General features: G+C 44.3%; 1 protein-coding gene across 1 annotated transcript in view; it reads left to right on the forward strand.

Moving 5' to 3' along the window:
* Positions 1-27481, forward strand: part of RRP1B (ribosomal RNA processing 1B) — a 1940580-nt gene that overhangs the window by 1244868 nt on the left and 668231 nt on the right. The window contains exon 10 of the mRNA XM_044071827.1: positions 14098-14195. Coding sequence (XP_043927762.1) covers positions 14098-14195 — 98 coding nt within the window. The remainder of the gene's footprint in view (positions 1-14097; positions 14196-27481) is intronic.

The raw sequence follows: 27481 nt of genomic DNA on the forward strand, positions 1-27481 counted from the left end.
AGGAAGCACTTTATCTGTTTTCCAGAATTGGATGGCAGTTGAGTTAATTTAATATGGCAACTGAAAATAACCAAGTGCTATCAGATAGTAACACTAATCCTGGGTTACTGTGGTACCCTGTAATTAGGCCTGGTGACCTAATTTGTTTTTAAGACATCTGCTGATGTTTTGCTAAAGGTTTCCATTTGAAGGATGTTTATGAGCTCTAGTTGGGAATGCCTTGGTTGTTAGAAAGTACAGTTGTGTACACTTACCATAAATGTAGATGTTTGAGTGTATTCACTGTTGCAGTCATTACATTTGGGTTATGTGCTTGCAGTAGCCCTCAGCCTGATTAACAAAGTCTTGGGTCCTCCGTCGGTTGCTGTCCCTTCTTCCATAACGTCAGGGGTATAAAACATGCAGCCGACGCCATTACATCAGATGTTCATCGTGTTTCACTGTTGCAGTCATTACTCTTGGGTTTTCCTGCTGGCAGGCTACCTGCAGTCGGCCAGATTCCAAAGTCTAGGTCCGGCATCGGTTGCTGTCGCCTCTTCCCTGACATCAGTGCGCCAGGGGTATAAAAGTAGCGGCCGATGCCATTTTCTTCAGTCTTTCTTGCCGCACGGTGCCTGAAGCAAAAGCAGTTCGCAAGTGCCGGTCGGCCGACTCCTGAGATTTTCAAATCAGAATTTCAGATCCGAAGTCTTCATTAAAGCTAAGTACCCCATTGGGGAAACTTTTTTCTTGCTCCAGACTGTCAGAAAAAGTTAACAATTGTTTTTCTTGTGGGAAGCAAATACCTCATAAGGATTTTCACTCTTACTGTATTCCTTGCCTAGGCCCTGATCACAACATTGTTAGCTGTCGGTTTTGTGCTAGATTTAACCAACGCACTATCAAGCATCGGTTTGATTTTGCTTTTCATTACTTTGGCTGAAGATTTAACTACATAATGCCGTCGGATCAGCCGACAACCGCAGTTTACAAAAAACGCAAGGATAAGGAAAAGGATAGCCATCCAAGGTCCAAAACGGATACGTGCCCAAGGAGTGGCGTACGGCAACTGTGGTCCCACTCCACAAAGGCGGCGCCTCTACGGACCCTGGTAATTACCGCCCCATAAGCTTAACAAGTCTAGTCTGCAAAGCTATGGAGAGGATCATAATGGAGCTCATAAACAAAGATATAGGGGACTTGCAGACATTGGACCCGACCCAGTTTGGCTTTGTCAAGGGAAGATCATGCCTTTTGAACTTGGTCGACTTCTTCGAAACAGTCACCAAGGCCATTGATGAGGGAAAGGCAGTCCATACAGCCTACCTTGACCTTGCAAAGGCTTCACACAATACCCCACTGGTATTGTAGAAAAACTTACCAGCTTAAATGTAAACCCATATGTCACAAGATGGGTTGCAAACTGGCTTAAGGACAGAACCCACAGGGTTAGAGTTGCTGGCGCTGTGTCAGACTCCAAGCCGGTCACAAGTGGTGTCCCACAGGGCTCGGTCCTTGGCCCCTATTGTTTGGCATCTACTTCTCAGAAGTACAGGCCAGCATGGGAGGACTTTGGCTGACAAAGTTTGCAGACGACTGCAAACTGGGCCATAGTGGAAAGTGCATCGGACACGGATAGCCTTCAGAAGGGACTCACGGAAACAGATAGCTGGTGCCAGAGCCATGGCCTGAAGTTAAACGCCAAAAATGTATAGTCATACCCTTCGGGAAAAACAAGGTAACCCCAAGCTACCATATAGGTGGCAATCCACTAAGCACAGAAGAGGTTATCAGGGACCTGGGGACCCAGGTTGACAGTGGCCTTTCTTTTGACACTCACATTGCTAAAGTGGTTAGAAAGACCTTCTACATTGCCCACCTGATCATGAAGGGATTCACATCCAGATCTAGTGAGGTCATTGTTCCCTGTACTCTTCACTTATCAGACCAATGATCGAGTACAATGCCCCATTCGGGATGTATCTCACCAGACATCTGCAGCAATTGGAGAGACCCCAAAAGTTCCTCACCAAAAGGATAAAGGGACTCCAAAATCTGTCATATGCTGCCAGATTGAAGAAACTCCAGCTCTATTCAGTCGCATACCGCCTGCTCAGAGGTGACATGTGCCTGACATACAAGGCCATGTCCAACCCGAATTAATGGACATGCTCCACCTCAAAAATCCAAATCCACCAAAACCACTAGAGCAAGCGACTTAAACCTTAGCACGGATATAAATAGGACGTGCTGGAGGGATAGATTTATCACTCAGAGACTCCCTATGCTGTGGAATAAAATCCCGGTCCATGTGAGGCAGAGCACCTCGCTGACTCTGTTCAAGAGAAATCTAAACCTGTGGATGGGAGATCGTAGGTTTACCCCGGGAATCATCTCTGTGTCACTGCTGGACAGAGGCACAACAAACTAATGGGCACAGTATTTTTTCATATAAGGGGTGGCGTAAGCCACAAAAATTTGGGCTAGGCTTATAAATGCCTTAGGGCAGATAGCCTAGTATAAACCTATGAACCTATGAACCTATAAAACCAACGACAAAGCCTCTTCTAGGCCAGTCGCTGGTTCACCAGTTCTCAGTGAGGTGCTTTCGCAGCCCCTGGCGCCCGATACCTCAGAGGCACAGGCCGCTTCTTTCTGGGCCTCTGGATACTCAAGGTATTGGACACTCGGAAATCATTCCCTCAGATGGGTCCGGAGCCGCTGAGCAGGCATTGGCTTCTGAGGGTGTCTTCATAACTACACAACTATATATAAAGCCATCCTCAGCTTCAAAGACAAAGACTAAAGCAGCTATAAAGACAAAGAAACAAGTACAGCATTCTCCTACTCAGACTACCATGCCTAAAAAACAGATGCTCAAAATGGCCGAAGACCTAATTACTTTGATCAGGGGTTCCCATCCCCCTCCTGATAAGAGGCCTAGGCAAGAGACAGAGTATGATTCTTCTTATCAGGTTTCTATTTCCTTTGATTCCTCTTCTGAACAAGATTACTGCATGCTTCCCTATGAGGATTCTGATGATGAAGAATCCATTCCTTCAGCCTGTCCTCCTGAGGATTATTCTTTTGGGGAAACCCTGCATACCATGAGGGAACATTTCCACTGGTAGAGCCAAGATTATTCTGAATCTAAGAAAAGGCTCAGAGACTTTCTGCTACTTCCTCAGCACAGACCCCTTGCTGTTCCACCTGTACTTGACATTGTGGACGATGTATTCTCAGAGTCCGGCCTGTTCCCAGACTCTCTACCCCCTGCACCTGCTAAGCCAGACAGATACTACAGGGTTCCGGATTCTCATAAATTCCTGTATAAAAACCTCGCTGCTGACCCAGAAACTATATCACAAGGTCCCAAGGGGGTTAAAGTTTCCACTGCAAAAAACCCTGTCCCCTCTGATAGGGATTCCAGGGCTCTAGACAGATGGGGGAAAAAAGTCTGCAGTTCTGTTACCCTGGCTATAAGGGCCTTAAATTGTCAGTTTCATATGCTTAAATATCAGCAATATTTAATGTCACTGCTTAAGCAGAAAATGTTGACAAATACTGAATGTTCAGAAAACAAGGAATTGCACGATATGTTACATGCAGCTGAACAAGTGGGAAAGCATACTTTGCAATGTGGTTATGATTCACTGGAGGTCTCCTGCAGGGCCGCTGTTACAGGTTCTGTTATTAGAAGGCATGCTTGGTTAAAGGAACAAAATCTGTCTGATCATGTTAAAGCAAACTTATTAGATGCACCATTACAGCATGATACTTAGTTTGGCTCTAAAGCAGAAGAGGTATTGAAAAAAATGGAGGATAAAGAAAATCCATGCAGACAGTCAAGGATTTCTTACAGGTACAGCCACCCAGATTTAGCAGGAACTGGCCTTCTAAAAATTGGTCCTTTCCAGTGTCAGACAGACCACAAAGAGGCAGGTACAGGCGTCCCAGAGGCAGAGGTCAGCCCCAAGGCTCATACAGGCCTAAACAATGGGGTGCTCCTACCTCGAAAAGCAGAGAAGACAAATCACAACCTTACAGGAAACAGTCCCAATTTCTTTCCTCTACCAGATCCACGCACTTTTCTTTTGGCAGCCCCCTTAGGGGGAAAACTAGCACTTTTCTCCACAAATTGGCAAAGGATTACCCAAGACAAATGAGTCCTGAACATAGTGTCCCAAGGCTTACAGGTTCCATTTCCACACTCTACCAAGGTCAAAAGGTATGCCAGACCTGCCACACAATCAATGGGCAGAGGCACATAAATAAATTACGGCCCTCATGGACATGAGGGCCATTCAGCAAGTACCGCAACAAGAGCAGGGGCAAGGATTTTACTCCAGACTTTTCCTAGTACCCAGAAAGGACAAAACCTGGAGACCAATACTGGACCTGTCTATACTAAATACGTTTCTGGAAGTTCCAAAATTCAAGATGCTGACTATGCAGCAGCTACTGCTCATGCTGGGCAAGAAGGCTTGGCTCGTAACTTTGGACCTAAAGGAGGCATACCTGCATGTCCCAATCAGACAATCTTGCAGAAGATACCTCAGATTCATAGCTGGCTCAATGCATTACCAAATTCTCTGCACTGCCCTTTGGCTTATCTACTGCGCCCAGGGTCTTCACAAAATGCCTGGCACCAGTAATTGCTTTTTGCAGACAAAAAGGAATTCAGATATATCCTTACTTGGACGACTGCCTAATTCAAGCAGAGAACAAAGACATTTTTCTAAAACATCTGGCGTTTGTAAAAAGATTACTAATTGGCCTAGGGTACACAGTAAACGAAAAGAAATCAACTAGTGCCTCTCAAGAGATAATATTCCTGGGTGCAAGCGTAAATACAACTGCCCAGATGGCTTATCTCACGCCAGACAAACAAAAGCAACTGACTACTTCAAGAGTTTGACAATAAAAACCCACGTATCTGCAAGGAAAATCCTGCAGGCCTTGGGTTTCATGGCATCCTGCATTCTACTAATTCCATATGTCAGACTGCATATGAGGAAACTACAATGGTATCTAAAAAGTGTTTGGACTCAGCATTGCCACAGCCTGGAGACAGTAATTGCACTCATCCCCTGCGTGCAACAGGAGTTTCGATGGTGAACAAAAGCCTGCCACCACAACAAGGGTCTGCTATTCACTTTACCCACAGCCAGACAGACACTGACAACGGACGCATCAGGAACAAGCAGGGAGGTACACATTCCTACCCCCTCTACAGACAAACAGTGACCCTATGGGACACAGCATTGTCATCTCAAATACACTTGCAAGCACAGTTCCTGCCAGGAAAAACAAACACACTGGCAGACGAACTAAGCAGAAACCTCATGGATCCCCACGAATGGAAACTGGATCCACAAGTCTTCAGCATGATAATAAAGAGATGGGGATGCCTAGACATAGATCTATTTGCCTCCCCTCACAACTGCCAATTACAGTGATTTTGCACAAGGATTTATCACAAACAAGCATGGAAAATGGACACCCTATCCTTCAGCTGGACAAATCTAACAGTATATACCTTTCCCCCACTGCCTCTCCTTCTCAGGGTACTCCTAAAGGTCAGACAAGAGAGGCCAAACATGATCCTGATTGCACCAGACTGGCCATGCCAGCACTGGTACCCAATCCTTAAGAGCTTGTCTCAAGGACCAGCATTGATATTGCCTCAAACTTTTCAATTGCTAACCCAACAAAACAGTCAGATCCTGCACAGCCAACTCAAGACCTTAAATCTGGCAGCATGGCGAATAATGTAGCCATTCAGAGCACACCACTTACAAAAGCTGTTATGGACATTATCTTGGAGGCCAGAAGGCCCAGTACCAGAAAATCTTATGCAGAAAAATAGAAAAGATTCTCTGCTTGGAACCAGGAACAAGGCATAGACACAAGTGTACCAAATATCCCTCAGATTTTGCAATACCTAACTGAAATGCTAAACAAAGGCCTTTCTTTCTCATCTATTAAGATTCATGCCTCTGCCATTTCAGCCCATTACAATACGGAACCACCTATTTTTTTCTCATCCTTTACTAATGCAGTACCTCAGAGGGGCGAAAAACATTAGGCCTCCAAGGAGAGCACCAATTCCGGCCTGGGACCTCAATTATGTTTTGGAAAAACTTACACTACCTCCTTTTGAGCCAGCGTCAACAGCAGATATAAAATTCTTATCCTGGAAAACAGCTCTGCTCCTAGCAATAACCTGTGCAAGACGAGTCTCAGAACTACAAGCACTCATGGCTGTGGAACCTTTCATCATTTTCCATCCAGACAGGGTTTCTCTGTGGACAAACCCTACATTTATGCCTAAGGTGGTGTCCAGTGTGGCCCTCAACCAAACCATCCACTTGCCAACCTTTTATTCTAATCCACAAAACAAGGGTGAAAAAATTTTGCATTCTTTGGACATACACAGGCTGCTAAGATTCTACTTGGACAAAACTAAAGCTTTCAGAAAGACTGAGCAACTTTTAGTGTCATATGCTGCAGGTTCACAAAGAAAGGCCATCTCAAAACAGACTATTTCTAAATGGATACGCCATTGCATCCGTTTCTGCTATCTCTAACATGGCAAATCAGTGCCTAAGGATATTAGGCCTCATTCCACCAGAGCAACAGCCACCTCAGCAGCCTTCCTCAGAGGAGTACCGACCAAAGATATCTTAGAGGCTGCAACGTGGAGTTCAGTGCACACCTTCACAAAGCACTACCGCTTTTCTCTTTATTATAAGTCCAGAGCAGGCTTTGCCACTGCAGTTCTGCAGGGCCTCATAGTCTCTCCAAATCCTATTTAGACCAGCCACCCTACCTCAGCTTTGGGATTCAACCCAAGAGTAATGACTGCAACAGTGAAACACGATGAACGTAGTACAGTTGTGTACCTACCATAAATGTAGATGTTCGAGTGTATTCACTGTTGCAGTCCAGGTTACCCACCCACCACCCCCCTTTTCTTTGCTGGGGCTTATCTACACTTCTCTATCCTCTACAACATTTTTGGTGTATTTGCTTGTAGATGAAGGACATGTTATTTTTGTGCATGTATTTTTATTGGCATATTCTTTCAGCCTACCAGTTTAGGGGCACCTGACATGTGGGGCAAGAAAAACTGAAGAAAATTGCGTCGGCTGCTACTTTTATACCCCTAGCGCACTGACGTCAGGGAAGAGGTGACAGCAACTGACGCCGGACCTAGACTTTGAAATCTGGCCGACTGCGGGTAGCCTGCCAGCAGGATAATTCAAGAGTAATGACTGCAACAGTGAATACACTCGAACATCTACATTTATGGTAGGTACACAACTGTACTTTTTTCTTGCCCCAGATGTCAGTTGCCCCCCTAATGGGAAGCAATTAAATCTATAAATACTAGGATATACCTCCAACAAAAAAACAAATACACCAAAAAGCTTTTAGAGCGTAGTAAGTGAGAGTAGAGGTGTAACCAAAAGAAGAAAGGGGGCTGGAGGGAGGGTAACCAGGACTGCAACAGTGAATACACTCGAACATCCACATTTATGGTAAGTGTACACAACTGTACTATGTTCTTCGTGTTTCACTGTTGCAGTCATTACATTTGGGTAGATTCCAAAAGCTAGGGTTGGAAGGAGGAATTTAAATAGAATTAGGACCAGCTATAAGGCCCTGCAAGACTGCAGTGGCAAAACCAGCTCTGGATTTAGAGAAAATTGGCAAATGATAATGCTTGGTGAAAGTATGTACAGAACTCCAGGTAGCTTCTAGGATGTCCCTAGTAGGGATCCCCCTGAGAAAGGCTGAAGAGGTAGATGCAGCCCTGGTTGAATGGGTTTCTGATGACCTGTGGGATAGGTTTACCATGGTGCTTATAGCAGAAATGAATGCAGTGGCCTATCCATTTTGAAATTGTTTGTTTTGAAATAGTTTTCCCCTCTGTCCCTACAGCAAATGCCACCAGCAGTTGTTAAGATTTCCTTTGCGGTTTAGTCCTGTCCGAGTAGAATCTAAGCTGTCTGTGCACATCTAAAGAGTGCAGTATCCGTTTCCCTTTGTTCTGTGGGTTAGGAAAGAAGGTAGGCAAATGATTGGACTGATTAAGAGCCACACTGGATACCACCTTGGGCATGAAGTAGGGATTGGTTCTGAGGGACACCGTGTCCGCATGAAAGATGATGAAAGGTTCCACTGCCATAAGGGCCTGTAATTTAGAAACCCTTCTTGCAGAAGTGATTGCTAAAAGCAAAGCTGTTTTCCAGGAAAGAAATTTTTAATCTGCGATAGCAATTGGCTCGAAAGGAGAAAGAGTGAGTTTCTTCAAGACAAAGTTAAGATCCCAGGCTATAGTTGGAGCTCTCCTGGGTGGCCTTAAATTTTTGGCCCCCCTGAGGAACTGCTTGAGCAGTGGGTGAGAGAAGAGGGGATGCTCTGTGCTATAATGAGCTGAAATGGCTGAGGCATGAATTTTGACGGAGGAAAAAGACAAGCCCTTATGAAGCATCTCAGTCAAGTATTGTAGAGGTAAATTGGGCACTGTTGCGTTCATTCCTTGAGATTGGTTCCAGGCACAGAATCTTTTCCATTTTGCAGCATAGGATTTTCTAGTACTAGGCCTCCTTGCATCTAAAATGATATCCATCACTGATTTACTGTAGGATGGTGAAGGAGAGATTGGGTAATTAGCCTGGCTGTTAAGTTCAGGGTTTGCAGCTGAGGGTGCAGAATCTGATTCACCTGCTGAGACAACAGGGAAGGAATCTGAGGCAGGTGCCATGGAGCCAAACATGACGCACTGCGCAAGAGTGGGTACCAGTGTTGGCGAGGCTAGTCTGGTGCAATTAAAATCATCCTTGGCTTGTCCTGTTTGATCTTTAGTAGTACCTTGGAGAGCAGAGGCAGAGGAGGAAAGGCATAAACTGATAGAGCTTCCACTTTTCAAGCTAGCTTGTGGAGAATCCTTGTGTGGTTCTGGGGGGAGGCAAACAGGTCTATATCTGGAATCCCCCATTTGCTTGTCAACATGTTGAAAATCCTTGGTTCCAGTTTCCACTCGTGTGGGTCCATGAGATTTCTACTTAGTCCGTCTGCCAGTGTATTTAGTTTTCCTGGCAGGAATTGAGCTTGTAGATTCACTTGGTAGATCAAGGCTGTGTTCCACAATGCCATGGCTAATCTGCAGAGGGGATAAGAATGTGTACCCCCCTGCTTGTTTATGTACCACATGACAGTAGTGTAGTCCGTCCTTACCATTAGTTGTCCTGGAAGAATGTGGTCCTTGAAGGCTGTTAGAGCATTCTGTACAGCTAACATTCCCTTTTGATTTATGTACAGGTGCATTTGACTTGGGTTCCATTTGCCCTGAATGCACTTCCCTGCCAAGTGAGCCCCCCATGCATAGTCTGATGCGTCTGTTGTTAGGATTTGGGCGGCAGGGGGTAATGTGAATGGTAGTCCCCTGTTTTGGTGGCAGGCCTCTGCCCACCAAAAGAACTCTAGGCGTAGGCAAGGTATGATAGGAATCCTTGCTTCTAGATCCTGTGAATGTTGACACCATAGGCTTTTGAGATACCATTGTAGTTTCCTTATATGCATCCTTGCATATGGAATTAGAAGAATGCAGGAGGCCATGAACCCAAGGCTTGCAGTATTTGCCTTGCAGATAGCTGGGTTTTTGTGGCCACTTGTTTTTGAAGTAAGTTGTCAAATGAATCCTTTTCTCTGGCGTGAGGTAAGCCATCTGGGAAGCTGTATTCAAGCTTGCTCCCAGGAATATAATTTGTTGGCTGGGTACCAGGTGGGATTTCTTTTCGTTTATGCTGAACCCCAGACAAGTCAGTACCCTTTGAATAAAAGCCAGATGATTCAAAAGAATGTCCTTGCTTTCTGCCTGAATTAGACAATCATCCAGGTATGGGTATATTTGAATATTTCTTTGCCTGCAAAATGCAATGACTGGAGCTAGGCACTTTGTGAATACCCTGGGCGCAGTAGATGAGCAAAAGGGCAGTGCAGAGAACTGATAGTGCATGTAGCCTGCTTTGAAGCGTAGGTATCTTCTGCAAGACTCCCTGATGGGGATGTGCAGGTATGCTTCTTTTAAGTCTAGTGTTGCCAACCATGCATCCTTGCCCTAGCATAGGAAGCAGCTGGTGAAGAGTCAGCATTTTGAATTTTGGAATCACCAGAAAGGTGTTTAGAATAGAAAGGTCCAGGATAGGATGCCATGTATTGCTTTTTCTGGGTACCAGGAAAAGTGTTGAATAGAAACTTTGTCCCTTTTCCTCTTCTGGTACCAACTGTATAGCTCCCATGTTTAAGAGAGAGAGAGTATTTGATTTTGGGCCTCTGCCCACTGATTTGGGGGTAGATCTGGCCACCCTCTTGGGATTGGTAAGGTGTGGAAATAAAATCTGTATCCTTGGGTCACTATATTTAAAACCCATTTGTCCCTGGGTAATGAGTTTCCAGTTTTTGGCCTGCAGACCAATCTTTCCAGCTAAAGGAGCATTCAGTTGGGAAGTGCTTGGAAGTTTTTAAAGCAAGTCATTGAGACAATTTTCCATAGGGGGGAGTCTTACTACTCCCAGGTTTGGGTGCAGAAACCCCCCACTGCCTAGTCTTGTGTGTCCCTTGGGACTGAAACCTGTGGTTTCTGCTGTGTCTAGGTTTGGCTTGAGAAGACCTGGAATGGGCTGGAAAGGACCAATTGTTAGAGGGCCAATGCCTACTAAATCTAGGAGGCTGAACTTGTAAGAAATCTTTAACAGTTTGCATAGGTTTAGCTTTATCTTCCATCTTTTTAAGAACTTCCTCAGCCTTGTTACCAAACAAGCTGCCCTGATTTAAGGGAGCATCCAACAATTTAGCTTTAACATGATAAGGCAAGCATGCCTTTTGAGGACAGACCCAGTAACAGCAGTCCTGCGAGGCCTGTAATGAATCGAATCCACATTGCAAAGTATGCTTTCCAACCTGATCAGCAGAATGCATTAAATCCTGTAATTCTTTATTTTCAGCCCAGTCAGGAATTTAACATCGTTTTCTGTTTAAGCAATCCAATAACATGTTGTTGATACTTTAACATATGAAACTGGCAGTTTAAAGCCCTAATGGCCAAGGTTGCAGAAGTGTAAACTTTCTTACCCCATCTGTCCAGGAGTCTCTATCAGAGGTGGTAGGATTTTTAGCAGTAGAAGCCTTAATGCCCTTTGGTCCCTGTGAAATAGTCTCTGGATCCGCAGTAGGATTTTTAAAAAGGAGCTTGTGAGAATCAGGAACCCTGTAATATCTGTCAGGTTTTCTGGGAGCAGGAGGCAAAGAATCAGGGGCCAAATTAGATTCTGAAAAGGCATCATCAACAATGTCTAGTACAGAAGGAATAGCTAATGAACTATGCTGTGGCAGGAGTAAGAAATCCCTAAGCCTCTTTTTAGAATCAGAAAAATCCTGGCTTTCCCAGTGGAAATGCTCCCTTAGAGTATGTAAGGTCTCACCAAAAGAAAAATCCTCTGGAGGGGAAGTAGAGGGAATAGAGTCCTTAGCATCCGAATACTCATAAGTAGATAAGGGCAAATCCAGATCATCAGAAGAATCAGAATCCTGTTCAGAAGGTTCATAATTTCAGTCCTAGGTCTCTTAGAAGGGAGAGGTTGGCTTCCCCTGATTAGAGTTATAAGATCTTCAGCCATTCTTATTTGTTTTTTAGGCATAGAGGCCTGAGCATGCGGCCTGGGCGTCAGTTTCTTAGGCATGGTTCGAGGTTTTGGCCTAAATGAAGAAGGAGGCATTGGTTTAATATGCAAGTCCGTAGGCCTGAATACACCCTCAGAAGCCGGTGCTTGCACAGCGGCTCCGGACCCATTCAAGGTAGAGACATCCGCAGGTTCCACAGTTGAAGCATCTCGCGGTATACTGGACTCCGAATGGGTCTCAGTAGAGGCCTGCGAGTCAGAAGTAGCAGGTATCAGGGGCTGCAAAAGCGCCTCAGTGTGTACCGGCGAACTGACGACTGGCTTAGGAGAAGTGTCGTCTGCAGCTTTGGACCTCGGCGGCCTGTCTCTGTCTTTATCTTTGCGTTTTTTTGGAATACCGGTAGTTGGATGGCTAACCAACATTTCTGGAAAATTAAACCGAGAACCGAAATATTTAGAAGCGAAAATATACTGGCGACGGATAGTGCACTGATTAAATATAGCACAAAACCGACAGCAAGGTACGTCGTGGTCAGGGCCTAGGCAAGGACTACAGTACGAATGAAAATATTTGTGAGGTATTTGCTTTCCACAAGTAATGCAATTATTAACTTTTACTGACATCGGTAAGGAGCAAGAAAAAGTTTCCCCAACGGGGTACTTAGCTTTAGTTGAAGACTTTGGTTCTGAAACTCGAAAATGAAAATTTCAGGAGTCGGCCAACCGGCACTTGCGAACTGCTTCTACTTTGGGCACCGCACAGCAAGAAAGACTGATGTAATGGCGTCTGCTGCATGTTTTATACCCCTGATGTCATGGAAGAAGAGACAGCAACTGACGCAGGACCCAAGACTTTGTTAATCAGGCTGACTGAGGGCTACTGCAAGCAGATAACCCAAATGTAATGACTGCAACAGTGAAACACGAAGAACATCTGGTTGAGGCTACCATACCCCCTCATTGATCCATACTAGAAATATAACCATCTTGAAATTATATAGAAACTTGATGTACTGGAGAGTATTGAGAAGGAGACATTTTAAAATTTTGTGTCTAAGACTGCTGAAGCAACTTAAAGGTTGAGATTGTGTGTTTTTTTAGTATTTAAAAGGTATATAGATTTCATTGAAGATGTAATGGTTTTACTGATTTACTAAGAAGCGTTATGCTTATTGTGGCAAACTGGTTAGAGGGATGCAATTTTATCTGAAGCCTGCGGAAACACAACAATACTAGTATCTTTTCAAAAGTTAGAATCTTTCCTGATGCCTCATATAAGACAACTGTCGAGTTTGCCCTGTACTTTCTGAAAGTAGCCAGAATAAATACTGGTTTGTTTTTGTGGTAAAATTATGTATACTGCCTGAACACGGTGCTTTTTTTTTCAAAAGGTTAGGCTGCAGTAATGTGGATCTGAGCAACTGTTTCTAATAAGGCCAGATGTCATGATCAAAGGTTTTGAGAAGCACCTTTTGACTGGAGGAGAATGTACATGAAGGCCTTAAAAAATACAATCTTGTTTTGTTTAGGCTGTGAGATGTTAGGCTGGAGAGTGGTATCATTACATAGCAGGTACGGAAGTATTTATCTTTGAGGTTACTGCACCAAATAAGGGCAGTTGTCAGTAAAAAGTTTATCACCCTGTATTCTGGACTTTTGTAACTTCAGTGTTAAATAAGCATCATGGTTTCTAGCAAAAGTTTTACTTGGAGGCTTGGTGGGGGTGGGGGACCCTACTCATGACTAGGAAACCCACAGCAGGAGCAATTGTAGTAGAAAATAATTGAAAATGTAAGAACACTTACTTAGTGTTTTTTCATTCTTTTAAAGAGCTAGAGAGTTTATCCAACATTTTCCTTGTCTATCTTGATGCATGTTACAGACTAAGCTTGCTGCCTTTAATTTAATAAATGTGTAGAGCATTTCTCTGTGCTCTAATCACCTACAAAAATAGCATATATTTGGTAAAGAACTAAGTAACAAAATTGGGCTGCTTGACAGTTTTACGGCATTTGTGAGATTTTCTCAGAAGGGTATAAATGACGGGAGAAAGTATGCAAGCATTGCTGAGAATTTCCCCAGCTGGACTTTATAGTTTCCCTGGACTTGTATCTGCTGAGATATCCCTCAACCATTTTCAATAGCAACTCTTCAAATAACTGCATGTGCACTGGCTCCATCTTGCTTATTTGTTATGGTTGCCAGAGAGTTGTTTCCATTTGCTGAACTTGTAAAGTCCTTCCAGTGTTGTTATTTCATTGAAGCCAGTATCTTGTGTTAGCAATAATTGTGTAACGTTTTCTTTTTTTACAGAACTCCACATGCTGTAGAGTAGTTGGTCCCTGTTGAGCTTGTTTTATCAGGAATGTTGCTGGATTTCCTTGATAGTAATTGGATAATATGTGTTCTCTGGTAACTGTCTCTGCAGTTTGACTACGGAGCACTTGCTGATCGACTCTTTGCATTAGCCAGTAGAAGCAAAACCCCTGCATATAACAGGAAACGGCTGTACAGACTGGTGAAAAAGTGAGTACTTTCTGTTTAGATCTTAATACTGTGATATGTTGTGTAGAGTTCTGTTTTGAAATGCATTCATTTTTACCCTGCTCACTCCATAACAAATTATCTAAATGGCTTTTTTTCTGGAAATAGCCTGTGTCCCTTGGTGTTAAAATATTACTTGATTATCATGTGATCATTTCATAAGGTTGGCAAGTTTTCACTCTTGGCAAAAATTGCTGGTATAGTTGATGGGGAATCCTGAAACTCTTACAGATGCAGTTCTAAATCTACATGTGTAAGCATATGAAGCATGTGTAAAATATGGAGCAAAATTAGTACCGATTTTTATTGCCTGAGATAGATTATTTGATTTGCAAGAGATGGTTTTAAGTGAATTAAAACACCCTGCTATGTTTGTATTAAGCAGATTTAATAGATGTCTAAAAATATTATGATTCTCAAGTATTTTTTTCAGTGTTTTTCAGTTTCTCTTCTTTGTCTGCCAGCCGTCAGCCTCTTCCTGTTTTTCCATGGTGGCTGTAGTTATCAGGTAGGCCACTATCAAGGCAGACAACACTATTTCCTGCTTGCTCTGTTTCCTTTTATCCTCGCAGTATTTTGAGTGGCGTGCAACAACACTAGCACCTTTACATTTCGTACATTTGCATGCTTGTTTCTGTGCTTCATTGCTATGATACCCTGCTTTCACAGAGTGCTGGTATTGCAAGCAGATTTGTTTCTCCACCCCTACGAAGGATGAGTGAGCCAGCAGTGGCCACTCACTCCTACCCTTTTTGTCCAGTTCCTCCAGTGCCCAGATTTTAGATCAGTCTTGGATTGTATGGGTTGCAGTCATGGCTTTATCCCATTGTATCACAAAGATTGCTAACCAGCATTAATGTTGTGCTTTAGTATGTTCCTGAGGTATACAATAAATCCTGTAATGCACACCATTTTTACCCCGTACACACACGTCTGTAAAATAAATTCATATAAACACATGATAACATTGTTTCCAGATCAGTACCATAGCTAGTGTGGGACGAAGGGAGAAGCTGCCCTGGACACAGAGTGCTAGGTGAATTGATCAGTACATGATTGGTCTTCATTGTACTGCTTAGTATGGTCAGAGCTGAAGTGCTTAGCACTCCTTGTGTAGCATAAAGTGTGGCAGCTACTCAAAGCAGTTTGCTATGGTTTAGGAGGAAAGAAAAGCTTCTCTTTCTCTCTCTTTTTTTTTTTAAGAACTGAAGCACTTCGTGTTGCATGAATGGCATAAACTGTAGGAATGGTCTGCTGCAGTTTAAAAAAAGAAGAGCTTTTTTATGGAAAACTGAAGTGCTTTTAATTCAAGGGCAGCAGAGGAGTCTGGTGAGGGGTGCCAAACTAGGAAGAGGCATAGGGGCATCAGAGTAGCCAGCTACATCTGTGCTATAGCTATACATTTGGATCCAGTAGTCCAGTGTTAGAAATGTCATACATGTTTTGTATTGATTTTGCCGAGTTGCCCCCACAAAAAAAAAATATCATACAGTTTTGCATTCATTCAGTTGTGCCGGTGCTACATGGTTTTGTTTTATATTGCCAAATAGTAATATACAAACTGTGTCATCATGAAATAAGTTTTGTGCTATTCTTTCATTTGAACATGCTTCATAGCACAGTAGAATATTTCATTTTTAATTGTTTTTATTTGGTTGTAAAACAATAAACAAAAAATATAAAACAAACTATTTACATCAATACATCAAAGTTATACATCAACAGCAATTAATATTTTCAGGCAAGTCTCTTTAAGTTAAGCCAAGATTTATATGAACGTGTAATATTACAAGTTCTCATCTTTACAGTATGCAGTTTACTACTGCAGACAATTTTTGCCATACTAATAAATTCAACACTACAGGGGGTAACTTTAATTTTTCAATTGTTAGTAATTACTTTTATGGCTATAGCAAGAATAGATAAAGGAAGAGGTACTTGGGTTTTTGGATTATCTCAAGAACTGGAGTAGTAAATAAAACTAAAAATTTAGAAATGTTACACATATCTGCCCATAGAGCTTGAAAAAAAGTTATTCATTTATTTCCAAAAAGTGGAGATACTTCACATTCATATACCACATTCATATGCCATATGTGTCCATTCATCTATTATTTCAGAGTCAAATCTGTACCATTTAATTCTATTTGATTTGTGCAAAATTGTATTTTTTTCAAGAGTGGCAAAAGCTATGTTTAAAAATTTCCAAGTGAAATTTTCCAATAAGAAGTGTTTGAACAAGGGGTAGAGAATTTAGCCAAGGAATTGATAAATAAAGGATACAAAACTGGGAAAATAAGTAACACCATTGAGTAGGTTAAAACCCTAAGATAAGATAGGACTAAACCCCATTTTGTGAATGATGATGCACAGAATACAACAAGAAATAAGAGAGAGGAGGGAAGGCAGGTTAGGATTTTAACATCTTCTACAAATAATGTGAAAGAAGTAAAAGCTATAGTGGAAAAACAGTGGCCTATTCTCATGATGGATGATAAAATAAAGGAAGTGGTAGGGGATGTACCCAAGTTTCAATACAAAAATAAAAAGAACTTGGAGAATGCTTTGTTACCCTAAGAAAGAGATTATTGAACTCACATGGGGGACATTCCCATTTGGGCACTGTAATTGGTGTGAATGCATACATAATACTAGTAGATCTGTGCACCCCGTAACAGGAAAGGAATGCATGCTTAAAATAAAGGCAGACTGTGAGTGAAGGAACATAGTATATTTGGCAAAATGTGATTGCTGCCAACATTTTTATGTTGGCATGACTACACAAATGATGAGAGAGAGGATTAAAGAACATATCAATAGTGTTAAAGCAAGGGATTCTATTAGTGCCTTATCAAAGTGTGATCAGTCTAATGATAGAGTGCACAGGTTTAGATTCATGGCTATTGGGAAGATAATGGAGGATAAAAGGATGGGAGATGTCAAAAATAAAGTGGAAAATAAGGAATTGAAATGGATATTTACACTTAGGGTGGTTGGAGCTTATGGACTGAATAGTAAGGTTTCATTTAAACCAGCATTAGAATCTAGAGGTATTAGAAGGAAGTAGATACAGATAGTTTGTTGATAAAAGTAAAATGATAATGTATGCTTAGTACATGATATTAGATAATAAGTTTTAGGGTAGATAGTGTATCAACAGGTATATGTTGCCAGGTTACATGGTATGAATGAACTAGTTATATGCTTCTGCATTGATCTGTAGTAGATGAGGTCTTGGATAGATTCCACATGTTGGATGACACTTAATTCAGTTTAGTGTAATTGCTTGAAAGCATATAGAGTGAATCGATAGTAATATTGTTGAAAGGCTATAAGATTAGACTGGATATGAAAATTGAAAATAGACCCAAGAGTGGATGTAGCAGTAAGCTGGATGCATTATATGCATTGATTGTATGAATAATTAAATAAAGGCATGGATGTGTACTAAGATTTACCCTAGGTGTAATGTAAAACCAAAAGTATGTATATATCATGTGCTTCTGCGGTATGTGGTAATGTTTCAGTCAAGGCTTTTGTTGTAACATCTGATGTTAAGTTGTCTATCTCGCCTTCATTCTTGCTGGTTGGGTTCGGAGCCGATCCTCTGCTCCGACTCGGCCATCTTCAATAGCTCAAGAGCTGTTTACTGGCTCAAGGCTACCCCATATCCCATCATGCCTGGCGCTAGTTACCCAGATCTCGTTTGCCACTTCAGACTGCGAGGTTGTCTTACTGGCTCAGGCTCGTATACTGTATTGTCTTTTTCTATTTTTCTATTTTTACTAGAATTTATAGTGTATCTATTTTATTAGTTGTACTATTCCCCTAGCTATATTCTCTAAATAGCATCTATCCCTCTTGTTTTTTTCTTGAAAACTTGTTTTACTTACCCCCCCCTTCCCTTTAGCGTTAGCCATTTAAATTAGTGGCTAACCCTTTTTTTGTCTTTTTCTAGTTTAAAAAAATAAAATAAAACGTTTTTAGGTAGTGTCAGTAGTAGTAGACTTTACTTAGTTTCAGTGTGTGTTAGCTGTATAGTTTATATTGTTTAATTAGTTATGCCTGCTAACTTGTTTTTCTTGTGTGTGTGTGTGTGTGTGTGTGTGTGTGTGTGTGTGTGTGTGTGTGTGTGTGCGCGCGTGCGCGTGTTTATCCTTGGTAACATGTCCAAGGATACTAAAGTGTCCGGATTCAAGAAGTGTGACTCATGCTGTCAGAAGATGTCTCTGACAGATGGTCACACTTCTTGTGTCTATTGTCTGGGCCCATTGCACCTGCAGGACTCTTGTTCAGTTTGTCATGCTTTCAGCCTAAGAGTCCTGCAGGAGCGCAAAAATAAGTTAATCCTTAAGGGTTTGCTCAAGCCCCAGGATTCACCGGCCAAAGCTCAGCCTGTGAAATCCTCCAAGCCACCTAAGTCTTCGGCTCCCAGTTCTGAGCTGTCACTGGGTGAAACTCCGCCATCCACCTCGGCTCCGGCCGGAACCAATGTGCCTCCCTTCCAATCGGCTCCAGCATGTACTTTGTAGCCGTCCGGGAGTCGAAAGAGAACTAGGTCTCCCTCCTTGGAGTCGATACGCTCAGCTCCACGGTCACCTCTGCTCCAATCGGAGCGCAGTCATAGGTCCTCTCACGTCTCTCTGTCCTCTAGACTTTCAGATCAGGACTTGGAGAAGAGTGGTCAGTAGGCTGCTGAAATCACAGGCCCTAGTGAAAATGTCCAGCCCCCCTCATCAGGTGTCTGCTCCGTCCACTTCTGTAGATATTCCTCCTGCGACTCCTCTCTTGAGCTCGGAGCCGGAGTTCGTTGGGGTTCGAGTCGTGGAACCATCGGCTCCGATACCTGCTCCTTCAGTTCCGTCGTTGGCTCCGATCCCTTCCATGGCACCGTCCTTGGAGGGATCTGGGTGCCAGGACTCCCTCGTCGGCTCTGAGGAGGCGAGTGGCATCGGACCCTTGTCCGACCCCGTTCTCCCCCTCGGAGCTTCGGCGCAGGTGAGCTTGGCTCCTACATCGGCTTCAGAGCTGTCTCCCTCGGTGCGGAGAGGGATTCCGGTTTCTTCGGAACCAGAGTCTTCCCTGCTTCTGGGGGGGGGGGGCGCCTTCGAGGTCATGAGGAGTGTACTGGCCCCCCCGAGTCAGTCCCACGGTCAACCCTATCGGCTCCTCCCCCTACAGTGCCTGTGTCTGCCTCTGCCCCTCCTCCAGACCCCAAGTGTGGGGAACCAGTGCTCCAGGGCACCCCTTTGGGTTTTTCTTCCTCATCCGAGGCCTCCCCTGATCACTCAAAGGAGTCACCTCGTAAGAGGAAGTGCAAGAGGAAGCACGTTGACTCCCCTGAGTCTGTCACATCAGATACTGACTTAGAGGATTCGGAAGGGTCCCCAAGATCCCCCTCTGAAGATGTCTCCTTTTGAGACATTTTGGAAATGCTTAGGCAGAGGGGGAACTGGAATACCCTAGCCCCTTCCGAGGATGAGTCTGTATTCCTGGACGCGTTTGGTTCCTGACCTTCCACCTCCTGGGTGTCTCCGCCTTTCGACCCACTTATGTCTGTGGTGGCTCGGAAGGCGTGGTCAGCTCCAGACACAGTGGGACCAACCCCCAGGAGACCTGCTAAATTTATATCTGCACCTCAGGACAAACAGTTTTTGACTAAGGGTGTACCTGTTGATGCCATGGTGGTAGCAGCAGCCACAAAGGAGTTGGCAGAAACTTCATCTGTCCATCCCCCTAACAAGGAGTCTAGGACTATGGACAGGTATTGGAAGCAAATGTTTGCCTCAGCGACCTTCTCCATGAGGTCTCTGAATTATTTGTGCCATTTCACCCGCCTTCAGAGGGATCTCCTTAAAGAGCTTGGAGATACCCTCCAAGATCCATCAGCTGAGGGGGATCAAGCTAAGGTGGCCTCCCAGCTGGCGACTCTGAATTCAATTGTTAACTCCTCCATGAGGCTCATTTCTTATGCAGCCGATGGTGCGAGTAGAGCCGCAGGCACAGGCGTTGCCGTTAGGAGGCACACATGGATGTGACTATGTGATTTTTCGGAACCCTTCAGAGCGTCTTTCACCAGTAACCCATTTGATGGTTCCGCTCTCTTTGGATCACAGGTGAAGGACACCCTAACCAGGTGTGAACAGGAAGGCAAGACTCTCTCTGCCGTGGGAGTCCGTTTTTCCACTCCTTCTAGACCATACCCCAAGGGTCAGAAGAGTGGAAAGATGTGGTTCCAGAAATCCCAGGGAGCCTTGCTTGACACACGTGGTGAGTTCCCCTCCAGGGGCAGAGGAGGGAACAATAACAGACGCCACCCTCGGGGCAGAGGGGCTCCGCAGAACCAGGGCAGCAGAGAATCTTTCTCTGAGAAGCCCTTTCAGCACCCCTGAAGGGTTGCCTGGCTGCCCACCTCTAGAGGCAGTCAGGGGGAAGGCTCTCACTGTACCCCAAAGCCTGGCAAGATCTAACTCGAGACAAGTGGGTACAGTCGATCATATCCAGAGGTTACAGAATTCCCTTTGCTCAACCCCCATTACCGTCAAACAAGTCCCTTCCAGATGTTCCACCCAATCTAAGGGACCAACCAGCCATAGAGATTTCAAAGCTGCTACACAAAAGAGTCATCCAAGAAGTATCGTCAGACCAGCTCGGATCCGGAACTTTCTCAAGGTTCTTTTTGGTACCAAAAAAGACAGGGGACTGGAGACCCATTCTGGATCTCAGCAGATTAAACAGATCTGTACAAAGAACAAAGTTTCGGATGGTCATGCTACAGTCCATTCTACCCTTCCTGGGTCAGGACAATTGGATGTGCTCTATAGATCTTCAGGATGTGTACTACCACATCAAGATGGACAGGCGCTCCAGGAGATTCCTTTGCTTCCGGTTGGGAGCCAGTCATTATCCGTTCAGAGCTCTGCCCTTTGGTGTCACCACAGCCCCCAGGGTGTTCACCAAATGCATGGCAGTGGTTACGGCTCACCTGAGACGTCAGGGATTTCAGGTGTTTCCATATCTAAACTACTGGCTCCTCACTGCTACCACCAGGCATCGCCTCCTACAAGCTAGAGACTACACTATCAAAACTTGCTCCAGGCTAGGCATCACTATAAATTTCGAAAAATCTGCATTGTTGCCCTGTCAGCATATCACTTACATAGGCGCAAATTTAAATACAAGGAACATGTTTGCGAGTCTTCCACCAGGCAGGGTATCATTAATTCGCCAGCAAGTACAGATTTTATTAACTTGCAGCAGGATTCAAGTCAGGTTCGTCCTTCAAACACTGGGTTCCATGGCATCAACAATTCTTCTTGTTCCCCTAGCCCGCTTTCACATGAGAATTCTCCAGTGGCTCCTATTCACACAGTGGTCTTTCCAACAGCTTCCCATGTCTCACAAGATTATGATCACAGAAGCATGCAAGAAGCACCTCGCTTGGTGGGTGATCTCCCCATCAGTGTCCCAGGGCAGACCATTTGTGCTCCCCCCTCCAGTCGCCACAGTGACCACAGATGCTTCCCTGATAGGGTGGGGGGGGCATTATCAGGGCAGGACAGTCCAAGGCACCCGGCAGCCTCACTAGTACCATTTGCATATAAATGTCTTGGAGATGAGAGCTGTGCTTTTAGCGTTGCAAGCCCTTCAGGACTCTCTCCCTCTCGGGACAATTGCATTTCAAACAGACAATATGTCAGTGGTGTGGTACATCAACAAACAGGGCGGAACCAGGTCCTACCCTCTATGTTGAGAAGCACTCAGACTTTGGCAGTGGGCGATCTCTTCCCAACGTTTTCTGATCACAACGCACATCCCTGGGAGGTCCAACGTCATAGCAGACAGGCTCAGCAGAGCAATTCTCATGCCTCACAAGTAGTCTCTGAATCAGGTAATTGTGGAACAGATCTTTCGCAAATGGGGGCAACCTTGCTGCGACCTATTCACCACACCCTTCAACAGCAAGTGCAGCAATTTCTTCTCCCTTCTTCCACTTCCCGGCCACTCCCCCAGAGATGCTCTAGTCCACGATTGGCCTCAGGGACTTCTTTACGCTTTCCCTCCTTTTCCCCTAATACCCAAACTCATACAGAGAGCAACTGTGTTAGGTTGCAGAATGATCCTCATTGCCCCTTACTGGCCTCGACAGATATGGTTCCCATTCCTGCATCATTACCTTGTCGAGCAGCCTTGGATTCTGGATCTTATTCCAGATCTACTGATTCATCAGTCGGGCAGACTGCATCGACCCCTTCAAACGCTCCAGCTCACAGCTTGGTTGCTCCACTTCCAACCTTAGCCAGGCTTCCTAATATTTCATCCTCTGTGCGTGAAATTATCTCATCACACAAATCCACAGCTAGGAAAACTTATGCTAGCAAGTGGAAACGTTTTTCTTGCTGGGCAGAGGCTAGGAATATAGACCCCTTTTCAGCCCCCTGTCCACGAGATTTTGGAATTTTTAGCGGAACGCTTTCATTCTGGTTCCGCTTCTGCTATTATCAGGGTTCAGTTAGCTGCCATTTCGAATATTCACATTGGATTGTCTAACATTATGTCTCATAAGCTGTGTAAAGCCTTCTTCAAAGGAACAACTCTGCTTAGGCCCTCAGTGAGAGACCCCCCCCCCACCTCCATGGGATCTAAATTTGGTACTAGCTTCCCTAATCTTGCCACCTTTTGAACCTGCAGCATCTTGTTCCATTAAGTTTTTATCCAGGAAGACTCTTTCTGGTAGCCATTACTTCTGCCAGACGTGTTTCGGAGCTTCGGGCTCTATGTATTCGTCCTCCATACTTAGTTTTTCATAACGATAGGGTCGGTCGCTCTAAGGACCAATCCTTCCTAAGGTCTGTACACAAAATAATTTAAATCAGTCCATAGACCTTCCTGTGTTCTTTCCTAATCACACTAATAAGGCAGAATATAAATTGCACCAGTTGGATGTTCACAGACAACTGCGTTTTTATTTGCATAGGACAAAGGACATCAGGAAGTCGGACCAACTCTTCCTTTCCTATGCTGAGGGCAGACAGGGCCTTCCAGTCTCAAAGGGTAACATTATCTAAGTGGTTGTCTCGCATTATTTCCTTCATTTACCAGCTGAGAAATAAAGAATTATCAAACCAAAAGGCCACATTACTAGGGCATTGGCCACCTCGGTGGCCTTCCAATCTAGGTTGCCCATGGAATTTGTCTGTGCAGCTGCTACGTGGGCTAACCCACATACCTTCATTTCTCATTATAAACTAGACATTGCTTCCAGAAACAGAGCTGATTTTGGTTCCACTGATGTTCATTGTGTTACCCTGCTGCAGTCATCACACTTGGGTTTTCCTGCCGTCAGGCGGTCCCGCAGTCAGCCGGAGTTCCAAAGTCTTGGTCCGGCGTCAGTTGCTGTCGCTTCTTCCCTGACGTCAGTGCTCCAGGCCTATATAAGAGGCATCCAACGCCATTTTCTTCAGTCTTTCTTGCCGCGCGGTGCCCGAAGCAGAAGCAGTTCGCAAGTGCCGGTCGGCCGACACCTGAGATTTTCGATTCAAATTTCAGTCCGAAGTCTTCAATAAAGCTAAGTTCCCCGTTGGGGAACCTTTTCTTGCCTCAGTCCGATGTCCGAAAAAGTTAACAATTGTATTTCTTGTGGGAAGCAAATACCTCATAAGGACTTCCATTCTTATTGTATTCTTTGCCTAGGCCCAGATCACGACGTCACAGGTTGTCGGTTTTGTGCTAGGTTTAATAAACTAACTATCAAACGCCGTTTTGATTTCGCACGACATTACTTTGGTAGGAAATTTAATTATTTCATGCCGTTGGAGCAGCCGACGACCAGCATGCATAAAAAACGCAAGGATAAGGACAGGCAGCCTAGGAACAAGCCAGACTCCGAGGCCTCTGCTGGGCCTGTCGCCGGTTCTCCGGTTTTCAGTGAGGTGCCTACGCAGCCCCTGATGACTGCAGAACTGGAACCCCAGACAGCTGCGGATTCTCAAGCAGAGTCTAGTACGCCGACGCAGCCATCTTCATTAGGCCCTTCCGACACGGAGCAGAAGTAGACCCCGGTGCAGTGGAAACACCTTCTGTTGCAGAAGGTGTCTTCAGACCGATTACACTCACCATTAAATCTTATGCTAAGCTTAAAACTCCTTTAAAACCAAAGAAGACTGTACATCAGTCTACAGTTCAAGGCCCCATGCCTAAGAAACAGATGCTTAAGATGGCTGAAGATTTGATTACCCTAATCAGGGGTTCCCATCCCCCTCCAGATAAAAGACCAAGACAAGAGGAGGATTATGCTTCCTCTGACCAAGTTTCAATTTCCTCAGATTATTCTGAGGAACAGGATTACACTTTTCCCCCTTATGAAGACTCTGATGCTAAAGACTTTATTCCCTCAGCATCTCCCCCTGAAGACTACTCCTTTGGTGAAACTTTACATACCATGAGGGAACATTTCCACTGGGAAGGCCAGGACTACTCTGATTCTAAGAAAAGGCTCCGAGAGTTCCTTTAACTACCCCAGCACAGAGCTCTTGCTATCCCTCCAGTTTTAGATATTGTGGATGATGTTTACTTGGAGTCTAGTCTAAATCCAGACTCTCTACCTCCTGCTCCACCAAACCAGACAGATACTACAGAGTACCTGACTCACACAAATTCCTTTATAAAAGCCCTGTGGCTGACCCAGAAACAATTTCCCAGGGTCCCAAGGGGGCTAAAGCTTCTATGGCTAAAAATCCTGTGCCCTTTGAAAGGGATTCCAGAGCCCTAGATAGATGGGGAAAGAAAATATACACCTCAGCAACTCTGGCTATGAGAGCACTAAATTGTCAGTTTCACATGCTGAAATATCAGCAATTCCTAATGTCTCAATTAAAACAAAAAATGAGCACACATACTGAACAGTCTGAATTCCAGGAAATGCAGGATCTGTTGCATGCAGCTGAACAGGTGGGCAAACATACTTTACAATGTGAATTTGATTAATTGGAAGCTTCCTGTAGAGCAGCTGTTACTGGCTCTGTCATACGTAGACATGCTTGGTTAAAAGAACAAACCCTTCCTGATCATGTTAAAGCAAAATTATTGGATGCACCTTTACAGCAGGATGTATTATTTGGTGTCAAAGCAGAAGAGGTTTTAAAGAAAATGTAGGATAAGGCAAAGTCTATGTAGACGGTCAAGGATTTTTTGCAGGTACAACCCCCTCGTTTCAGCAGAAATTGGCCAACGAAAAACTGGTCCTTTCCAGCTTCTGACAGATCACAGAGGGGCAAATACAGATGCTCAAAGGGCAGAGGTCAATCACAAGGCCCTTACAAACCTCGCCAATGGGATACTGCTACCCAGAAGGAGGAGAAGAGAGGCCCCAAGCTATCAGAAGACAAACACAATGACTCAATCCTCAAACTACCAAGCAAATCTCTCCTGGCAGCTCCCTTGGTAGGAAAGTTAGCATTTTTTGCAGACAACTGGCACATCATCACAAAAGACAAATGGGTCCTAAACATTGTCTCTCATGGATACAGATTCCACTTTCATACCTTGCCAAGGATAAAAGGAATGCCAAACCTGCCAGCAAATCAATGGGCAGAGGCACAAAAACAAATTACAGCTCTTATGGACATGAGAGCCATTCAACAGGTACCTACATCGGAGCAAGGACAAGGATTTTACTCAAGACTGTTTCTAGTCCCAAGAAAAGACAAAGCATGGAGACCCATTCTGGATCTTTCAATTCTGAACACCTATCTGCAAGTACCAAAATTCAAGATGCTAACACTACAGCAGCTTCTTCCCGTGCTGGGCAAAAATGCTTGGCTAGTAATGTTGGACCTCAAGGAGGCATACCTGCATGTCCCTATCAGACAAAATTGCAGAAGATACCGCCGCTTCATTGCAGGTTCAGCCCATTATCAATTCTCTGCACTGCCCTTTGGCTTATCTACTGCACCCAGGGTCTTCACAAAATGCTTGGCATCAGTAATTGCATACTGCAGACAAAGAGAAATTCAAATATACCCATACCTGGATGACTGCCTTATTCAAGCAGAAAGCAAGGACATTCTTTTAAAGCATCTGGCATTTGTCAAACACCTTCTAAGTTGCCTAGGGTACACAGTAAACGAAAAGAAATCAAAACTAGTGCCCTCACAAAACATAATATTCCTGGGTACCAGCTTGAATGCAACGGCCCAGATGGCTTATCTCACGCCATACAAGCAACAACAGCTGACACAATACTTCAAAATAATGACAACAAAGACCCAACTCCCTGCAAGAAAAATTCTGCAGGCCTTGGGATTCATGGCATCTTGCATACTACTAATACCATTTGCAAAACTTCATATGAGGAAATTACAATGGTACCTGAAAAGCTTATGGACTCAGCACAGCCACAGCTTGGAAACAATGTTACCACTCATTCCCTGCCTTCAACAGGTGTTTCTATGGTGGGCACAGGCATGTCCCCTCAACAAGGGTCAGCCTTTCACCTTACCCACAGCCAGGCAAACTATGACAACAGATGCATCGGACTATGCCTGGGGCGCACACATGGCAGGACAGTGCATTCAGGGCAAATGGACTACAGATCAAAGGCATCTGCATACCAATCAAAAAGAAATGCTAGCAGTACAGAATGTCCTAACAGCTTTCAAGGACCTCTTACACCCAGGACAACTAATAATAAAGACGGACAATACCACAGTAATGTGGTACATAAGCAAGGGGGCACACATTCCTACCCTCTATGCAGGCAAGCAATGACCTTGTGGAACACAGCACTGTCTTACCAAGTTCAACTACAAGCACAATTCCTGCCAGGAAAGAATAACACATTGGCAGACGACCTAAGCAGAAACATCATGGATCCCCACCTTTCTATCCTATACAACCTCTGTGGTGTATTTGCTTGTGCCTGAAGGTATTGTTTTATTTTGATATGTACATTTTTATATAGCAATAAATATATTGCCTACCTTTTGGGGGAACCTAACATCTGGGGCAAGAAAAACTGAAGAAATTGGTGTCGGATGCCTCTTGTATACCCCTGGTGCACTGACGTCAGAGAAGAAGTGACAGCAACCAACACCGGACCAAGACTTTGGAATTCAGGCCGACTGCGGGACCGCCTGACGGCAGGATAACCCAAGTGTGATGACTGCAGCAGGGTGAACACCTGAACATCTACATTTATGGTAGGTACAAAACTGTACTTTCTCTGCACTGCCCTTTGGCTTATCTACTGCACCCAGGGTCTTCACAAA

Source organism: Protopterus annectens, chromosome 5.part0, assembly GCF_019279795.1.
Source record: "Protopterus annectens isolate FY-2018-M chromosome 5.part0, PAN1.0, whole genome shotgun sequence".
Taxonomy (NCBI): Eukaryota; Metazoa; Chordata; order Ceratodontiformes; family Protopteridae; genus Protopterus; species Protopterus annectens.